Source organism: Schistosoma haematobium, chromosome ZW, assembly GCF_000699445.3.
Source record: "Schistosoma haematobium chromosome ZW, whole genome shotgun sequence".
Classification (NCBI taxonomy): domain Eukaryota; kingdom Metazoa; phylum Platyhelminthes; class Trematoda; order Strigeidida; family Schistosomatidae; genus Schistosoma; species Schistosoma haematobium.
The window spans coordinates 4,950,137-4,959,415 of NC_067195.1; the positions used below are offsets into that span (position 1 = coordinate 4,950,137).

Consider the following 9,279-nt stretch of genomic DNA (forward strand, 5'->3'; position numbering starts at 1 on the left):
TCCACAAGGCAGTGGAGCATCGTAAGAAGATGCAGTCCCATGGTAGCCGGTGACCAACAATTGGTTCATACGCCATTTGTTCCTTGAGGATACTGGAGCCCATGTACACCATTGGTTTGGAATCCGGTTAAAGCGCCAGGCATTCGCATTTCGTCCTCTCATTTTCGTAAACAACACCCCCGCCACTAGAAGGCAGTGAGTAGGACTTCCCTGGCAGAGACTATATACGCGTGGCCGCGCGAGATCATTTCGAGAGGGAGGGCGGACCCACCCCGCTCTCGGCCGTACCAGGGATTTGGGGACTACTCTACAGTCAGGCTAAAACATTCAGTCAACTGAATAAAAATGAAAACAAACCATATTTCTTGTGATATATGTATATTTGAATTCATTGTATATAATGATTACCTTTAATTTAATATGAATGATATTATACAATTAGTTACAGATATTATGTAAATCTCTCTAAATAATCAAAACAATTCATTGATTAGACCGTAAGTAGGTTTGTACTTCAAACCAGATCCCACTGAAGGAAGAAGCGCTGACAATCGATAGGACACATATTGAGGAAAGCACCCAACTGCGTTACAAGGCAAGCTCTCATATGTAATCCTCAAGGTTAAAGGAGAACAGGAGGAAGAACCAAAGAACATATTACACCAAGAAATAGAAACAAACATAAGAAAAATGAAGAAAAATTAGATAGAACTAGAAAGGAAGGCACATAACAGAGTGTGGATTGTAGAATACTGGTTGGTGGCTTATACTCCATTGGGAATAACAGGTATAAGTAAGTACAAAAAAGTAAAGTTTATACTTTAGAATTATGGATATATTTATGTTTTCCTTGTATAATTAATCTATTTCCATATAAACTTTCAATATCATTTTCACTATCTAATGAATGAACTTCATCTAATAATTTAAATATAGTAGAAATAGATCCTTTCCCTGTTATTATTGATTCAATATCATCAGTCATATGATACTGATGTTGTTGCTGTTTCTGATCATGATCATTATCTAAATGAGCATTATTTAGATTATCTTTTATCATAGTAATAGATTCATTATTATTATTTAACAGTTTTTTCATATTTTTTACATTATCTATCATATCTAAATGATTGACCATTGAATTTTGAATATTGTTTAAACCACCATCATCATTACTATTATTACTGATTGGTTGTTTTTGATATTGATTTAATTGACGTAATTTCGATTGAAGTCTATTACTTAATTCAATTAATGATTGTTTTTCTATAGATAATCGATAAATTTGTTTAATTGCTTTACATAATTTATGATCATTATCATTTATGATTGATAATTGAGCAAATTGTTTCGCTTGTTCTGACATTATATTTATTGTTTGTTTTAATTGTATATTTTCATTTTCTAATTGATTACAATGATTTATAATAGAATTTAATTGTTCAATAAGATGATCATGTTGATTATTTTGATATAAATAAAGATTAGGTTTTATTAATAATGCTTGTTTTAAATCATCATTAAGATGTTTTATTTGTATTTGTAACATTTGTATATTATATTGAGCATGTTGATATTTGATTTTTTCTTCATTCCATAATTTGTGAATATTTTCAATTTGTTGTTTTAATTGATTCAATGATTCAATTAAATGTTGTTTATCTATTTGAAGTGAATTCACTTGTTCTTCATAATTAGTAGTGATAGTGAGTATTTTTTCATCAGAATGTTGTAATGTTAATCTATAATTTTAAATAAAAGATATTTTCAGAAAGGCTTTTGTGGAGATTTTAGAAAGTTCACAGATTGAAATTATGAGTCAATTGAAGCTAGACCACCATGGAAAACCTGGAAGCAGTGGATGGCCGTTTCGTCCTGGTATGGGACTCCTCAGTGGCAGTGCACATTCACGATCCCGTACCCCGCGAAGTTAGACATTAACACCATTCGATACCGGCTCAGTGGTCTGGTTGGTTAAGCGCCCGCGCGCGAGACTGATAGGTCCTGGGTTCGAATGTCTCGGGAGGCGGGATCGTGGATGCACACTGTTGAGCAGTCCCATACTAGGATGAAGCCGCCGTCCAGTGCTTCCACGTTTTCCATGGTGGTATAGCTTTAATTGACTCACGAAGTCACCGACTAAATTTTTAGATTGGTGATTTTCAGCCCGATGGTATATAAATCAAATTTCTCAGTCAGTCAGTCAGTAACAACGTAGAACTTCGTACGTACGTACATCAGTTCGAGTTGCCACGCCACATTAGCAGAGATACAGTTGTCGATTCAAATCCCATAGTGGTAGACGTAATAAGAGTATAAGCAGTAATCGGGAAGATTAGGGTGACACCAAGATAAGAATAAAGAAAACATTCACTAAAAATCCTGAAACACACCTACAACCTATCATAAACTATTGAACACTACCTTGATTGCATGTTTTTCGTTGGGAGATAAAGATAGAGTAAATATAGAAACATATCGAGGTCCAATCACAAACGTAAGACTTTTTTAAAAAAAAACCCAACTAGTTTCATGTAGTCCATTTATTTAATGTAATCAACTGTGGCCAGTGATGAGAAACATCTTCAAATCTATAAAATTCAATTACATCCAGACCGAACCCGTAATGTTTATCATGATGAACATGTAGTGTCTAGTCTTATGTCACGCCGATATGGGTTATTTTAGCTTATGCACTGACCAATTACTTTATTCCTCTTGAGTCACATTTTGACCTTATCAGTTATTTGCCTATAGCCTTGACTATTTCTATTTGAGCTTCTGTATTACTTATCGTATTGATCACATGTCTTTAACTTATTTTTGTCTGGTTATAAATACCGAATCACTCTTTATCAAGACGAGTTGGTATGCTTACCTTTTCCGGTTCGCTTTCCTGCTTCTTGTGTTAATATCTGTCTGAGTATTAGAGTATTAAAGAATAACGGTAAATCAGTTGATAAGGTTGTAAATCTTCATCGACTGAGATGGTTGGGCCACGTATTACGGATGTTTAAACACCGATTACCATTACGCACAATGCTGACTAGTGTTGGACACGGTTGGAAGAAAGTTAGTGGTGGCCAAACCAAAACGTGGCATCGGTCCTTGAAGTCCCTAATTCCTAGTCTTAGCCATATTGATAGATGCAGACCACTTGGTTGGGGTCCGCGTGACTATCGTAACCAATGGCTGGAGACTCCGTGTGATATGGCTTAGGATCGATCACAATGTTGTCGGTGTATACACACTCTCTCTCTTGCGTTAAACCATGGGATTAAAATTGCTTTATATCTTTCTTTCTACGAACTAAATCTTTCCTCCTGTACTATGTCCTTATACACCATTGAACTAACTGCTTCTGTGAATTTGGTGTTCATCTTGTCGTGCTAATAAGGTGTGGCAACGTGGACCGATGCATATACTGCCTGATCCTACGTTGTAACTGACTGACAGGGGAACTTAAAAAGTTTTACGTATAAATTTACACAAATGAAGAACGGAGTTTTCTTGCAGAGTTTTGCTCGTTACATAAAAAGTGAATTCAAGTAGTCTCCAACTTGTAAAGAACATAAAGACATTGAATCTATGACTTATGTTTGGGTTCTCCATGGCTATCATGTACATGTGTAACTTGAAGTCTGTTTATATATATATATATATATATATATATATATATATATATATATATAATTCTGATTATCCCAGAATGTCGTGTGTACTCTAGGCAAATGTAGTGCTTATAAACTTACTTCAGTTTATCAATTTCTTCTGTAAGCTCAGCTTTTTGTGACGTTGCTAGTTCTTCGTTTTGAGCTTTAGTTGATTCAAGTAACACCTGCTTCAGTTTGGATTCATTTAACCGCGTGTGCAAATCTTGAATTTCAAGCCTTTGTGATTCAATTGTTTTATTCATTTCGTTTAATGTACAGTTTAAATTGCATATTTCTTCCTCCTTAGATGATAATTCTTTTATATAATCATGTTTAGTTTTATTAGCTAGTTCAACAGACTCATTTGCAAGATGGATACGTAATTCTAGGTCAAAGATCTTTTGTGCAGTATCAGCTCTGAGTCTTCCTTTCTCTTTCACTGCGTCGTCGATTGCAGTCTGCAGTTCAACAGCGGCATGAAGTCTTTCCTTCTCAAGTTCTGACTGAAGACGATTAATATTGTTTTGCAATTTGATGCGTTCTTCAGTTTCAGTTTTTCTTAATACCTCAATTATTGCATTGTGTTTTTCAAGTAGCTTTTGTTCTCGTTTGACAGTTTCGTGGAGAGATTCTTCAATGTCCTCTCTTAATTTTGCTTCCGATGATTTCACCTGTGCAAGCTCTGATTGTGTACGATCTAAGGAAACTTTGATTTCACTAATTAGAATATCCCTCGAATGAATATTCTGAAGGAAAAACAAACAACAGTTAATTATTGATTAAAAGAACCCTATGTTACTTATTGACTCGTGAAAACTTATTGTATAGACAGCGTGATTCTATATGGAAAGAAAAGTAGATAAAATATGATGATAATAATATTTGACGCTTTTGTATATGTTTGGATGATCAGAACGGCGATAGTTACCTTTTGATAATCGTTGTGCCAGATCACATGTTAACTGAAGTTAATAATCTGAATTATTGGTCTCATACTCTGGTTTAGTTGTAACACACTCGCAATGTGACTAGAAAGTTTTGAATACGGTACATCTCAAAGTTGTGAGTGAATATTGTCGAAGAGTTCTACACTAAAAAGAAACGGTTGATAACTAGCTTTTTGTGCGAGACTACAGTTTATGGATGAACCAGTCAGATTTACGACAACAGGTCTTGGATTTCGGCGCGAAACTTTTCATCCATTTGAATGAATAGCGTTTTTGCATTTTAGCTTATGTCAGTTCATGACGAAAACCCAAAGTCTATTTCCTAACCCTAAACATCAACTGTAAATCATAATTCTAATTCTTCACACGGTTTAACAACACTCATGTAATCCTAGTTAGTAGGTGGTCATTCTCAAGGTCACTTTAGCGTCGCCGTAAGATCGTCCACAGATTAGTCTCGCCGCTTTTCGTCTACAATCATATCCTATCTGTTTATTTTTAAAAACAGTTGTTTAGTCTGATGAAAAACTTCTGATATCTTAACCAGTACTGACTGGGACGTCTCAAATATATCGCCCTTAAATGCCCTGGTACGGTCGAGGATGGGGTCAGCTCTCACATGGTCACACGTATACAGTCACTGCCAGGGGAGTCCTACTCACTGCATTCCCCTGGCCGAGGTGTTATTCATGAAACTGAGAGGACACAAAAAGAATGTCCATTACTTTAACCATGTTGGTAGACACGGATGGTCCACCTAGGGAGGTTAAAAACCCTGATTCCAAACCAATGGTGCACATGGGCTCCAGGATCCTGAGGGAACAAATGGCGCCCGAACCTATTGTTGGTCACCGGCTGCTATGGGACTGCATCTTCTTACGATGCTCCACTGCCTTGTGGATCAGACCTTCAGGTCGAAGGCTCGGGGTGTGGCCTCCTAAGAAAACCACCTGCTTCGGTTTTGGCGCCCGGGTAGTATTACAGCCCCCAAACAAATTAATGACTGCTACGGGCCTCATTGTTGTTGTGTGCGTATATGTGTTTGGTGTTTCCTTATACCAATGTTTATGTGTTCAAATAAATAAAGTTTCTAATATATCATGACTTTATTACTAACATTCTGCCTAATGGTCAATAATTTTATAATTGTTAAATTTAACCTTAGTGATAACACTTACATCTCTTAATCCTCCAAAAAGAGAGCCTTCAAGTGAAAGAAAGTGTCTATGTTCATTGGGAAGAAGGTATTAGATGCACGTCAAATACTTTTGGATTTTCTACTGGTCAATCTAATAGACTCTTTATTCACTTAAATATCTGTCACAACCATCGTCTGTATGATTTAGATTTTGGGCAATTTTTAGGAAGGAAAACAACCCTACGAAAATACAAAGAATATAGTTATTCGTATTGAGAAATCTATTCCTGTTTCACAGGAAAATGCTAGTGGACAGTCTTTTAACGATAGTATGAAGTAAAATATATATTTATCTCAGCGTCGACTTTTTAGTTAAAGCCGTCCACTTGTTTTATTATAGTCAACATAAAAATAAAGAGTAGTCACGTTAATTCACTTCGAGGAGCATGTATGGAATGTTTTGAATAAAATGCAAAATGCCTTTGTTCATCGAACACTAATAACAACTTAGCAGTGTTGGTAATCAGGTTTGGTACACTCAGTGTCATTTTTGAATCTTCATCTTTTGTAACACATGTCGTTCTCCACAGCAAGCACAGTCAGTTAGGCTTGACCCCTACACTTATCTACTGTTAACTTCCTCAGTTTGTGATTCTCAAATACAAAAATGTAAATGTGAAGCCCATATCAGCGTGGAGAAAAAACAGCACGCTAAAGGGGACATAGAATACATAAAAACGAGGGCGTAAGCAGTTATAAATAGCTCAGTACAGTCAGAATGTATATAAGTTGTATTGTATCTCGTTGGAAAACAGAAAAGCTTGGCAAAATAGAAGGCCTAAGACAATCTGACAGTGATAGAGGTCCTGTTGAAAATAACAGGATCAGTAAACAAATAAAACATTAAACCATGAAATTTATCAGAATTGTTACGCTACGTATACTTCATGACATTTAAACTATTTTCAGATTTGTGAAAAGAACCTCTCATAACTAATTCTTCGAAAAGTTAGTTATAGAAGCATCGCGCCATCGATTAAGTTTTTGCAAGACGAGAGTAGGAGGCTTGCCTATAAACGGCGAGACTATAATTCATGGACGACCTTTGAGCGACGCTGAAGTGACCAACTACTAATTAGGACTAAATGAGGGTTATAAAGCAGTTAGAATTCTCATTTACAGTTGATGGTTAGGGTTAGAAATTAGATTTAAGGTTTTCACCACGAACTGAAATCAACTATAATGCCGAAACTCTATTAAGAAAAACGTACGGATAAATTCCGCACCCAACCCCGTGACTTTTTATCTTATATCTGATTGTTTCGTCCATAAATTGTAGTCTCGCTAAAGTCAGATGTGTCGCCAATTTTAGGCATTATATTATTATCAGATGGGTTTTGTGGACATTACAGTAATTTCAATCGTCATATATTACTGAACTCATGGCTAAGAATTTCTCACATTGATTAGAGAAGAGACACGTCCACTAAGTTTATTAATCGCCAGATCTCGCTCCTTGATTAACCGAAAATTAAAAATGAAGTCACGTTTTAGTTTTTCAAACTGTGATGTTTTAAGATCGAGATTCTTTTGAAGTTGATCAGAATTGAATTTAAGTTCATTAATTTCATTGTGCAGTAGTTGTTTTACTTCAATATCCTTTGCTAAAACTAAGTTCAGATGTTACTGCAGTAGAATATAATTATATATACCTTCATCCAGTTTACTATTACCAAGACTTCCAGATGGAGCAAACATTGTGTATATAGTGACAAAATTACGTCAATAATTAACTAAGTAATATCAGGCATCATTAGGCCCGTATTTCAATCTCTCCAACACTGCTGACCTTGATAATGTTTACAATGCTTGATTTACCGCTTTACACACTTAGTTAACACCGAAGGATGTTCAAAACATTTACAATATCCAATATGTTCACCACGAGCTTGTATAAACTGATTGACTTTTTGCTCTCTCTTCTTTGTCTCATTACGGTTTATGGTATTTGACAATGTCCAGAGGGTGGTAGTCTAGTCCTCGACTGCAGTAATTCCAGTCAGTTATTTGTGGATTTGTATTTCTTGTAGTTTGAGCAAATGTGTTTGTCTAAGGGCAGTATGATTTCTGGAAACCAGCAGCTATCACAAAACCAGGCAGGGGGTAGTTGATTTCAATGTGGAGATAATAAAGTGCCATGAGAAGGAGATTATCTTGTGAGTAAATAAATAAATTAATTAAATAATCGGTAGTTTGTAAGAAGACGAAATGGAAAGAATAAGAGGGGAAACGGAGATAATATTAAGAGAGAAAGAAAGTAGTTACTGATTCGCGGTAATGATAGCTGTGGAGATTTTTAAGACACTCGTCAGATGCACCTGGTCCAAGAGGGAGATTGTAACCCATGGGCAAGTAAGTGTTTGTCAAGTCTTCTCTTGAAGCCATCCACCGAAGAGGCTGTGGTCACTTCGGCCGGAACTGAATTTCAAATAGGAGCAACTTTTGGTGGGAAAAGTTGAAAGCGCACTTGGCTTTTTGTTGTTTGGTGTGCAGTCTTTCTGGGATTACCTTGGGGAATGTGATGGTGTTCTTAGAAGATGCTCGTATCAGGGTGGCTTAGCGTACTTAAAATGTTGTATGCCATTGTTGAACAACTTAACTGCCTGTCGTTCAACAAGAATAATCCCAGGTATTGGAGTACGCCCTCGTAAGATTTATGATTCGGAACTTTAATCAACACAGTCGCTCGTATTTTTACTCGGTTTAAGATATTTATATCTCTTTTGAAGAGAGGAGACGGAACGACATAGTGAGATTTACAGTGAGGCGATGCCTACGTTTCAAACACTGTCAATGACAACTCCGAGGTGGCTGCTCAGAATTGTCTTCGCACAAAGTGAGGAGTTGTGTTTGTCGTTATGACATCCTCCATCTAGTTTGAGCTGGTGTCTAAGCTCTCTGCGGTTACTTACCCGAGATCGTTCTCTGATCAGAAAGTTGAGAGCGGTTTTCCGTGATGAAGTAAGGTTTTTCTGCCGAATGAGATAGAATGTTTATGACACGATATTTTGACGTGTCATTTTTGAACCCATTGTCTATTGCTCACTTCTGTATTGTTATAAGGTCCTTTTGAAGCTCAAGTGCATCCATTTCGCCTCTTATGGACCTCCAGATCTATGCGTCGTCTTCATAGTTCACTCCTGCCAAGCTAATCTCATCTGAAAGGTTGCTAGCATAGATCAAGAACCGGAGTGTGTTCAAAGTTTTTCCTGGTAAAACTCGTGATGCTGAGATCTTCGGAGCCAGGATAAAAGTGAGTTAGTTAAACTCATCTCTTCAACTTACACCATGAAAAGTATAAGAGGTACTGTGCCAAGGGCTTTACCAAAATCAAGGAATATAGCGTGAATCTATATTTTATGGTCACGGAAAGTCGTCCAGCTTTCCCATACTATCAGTAGACTGAACACACAGGACCTGTTTTTCCTGAACTCGTGTTGAGCTTTCTGGGAAATGTTGTCTTCATGCATATATTCCCTCA

The 9,279-nt window shown here is 36.6% G+C and overlaps 1 protein-coding gene across 2 annotated transcripts; it reads right to left on the bottom strand.

The window, feature by feature from the left end:
* Nucleotides 1–364: 364 nt before the first annotated feature.
* On the bottom strand, nucleotides 365–7,868 carry MYO5C (Unconventional myosin-Vc; the record flags this gene model as incomplete). Of its 2 annotated transcripts, XM_012936277.3 has the most annotated exons (4): nucleotides 7,451–7,587; nucleotides 7,200–7,408; nucleotides 3,753–4,399; nucleotides 815–1,742 (listed from the first exon to the last, which is right to left on the bottom strand). In XM_012936277.3, the coding sequence occupies exons 1-4, from the start codon at nucleotides 7,494–7,496 to the stop codon at nucleotides 815–817; spliced, it is 1,830 nt and encodes a 609-aa protein (XP_012791731.2). In that variant the 5' UTR covers nucleotides 7,497–7,587. The 2 variants fall into 2 exon arrangements, with proteins under 2 accessions (XP_051070214.1, XP_012791731.2); XM_051210244.1 differs by lacking the exons at nucleotides 7,200–7,408; nucleotides 7,451–7,587 and adding an exon at nucleotides 7,588–7,868 and having other exon boundaries at nucleotides 365–1,742.
* Nucleotides 7,869–9,279: the final 1,411 nt, after the last annotated feature.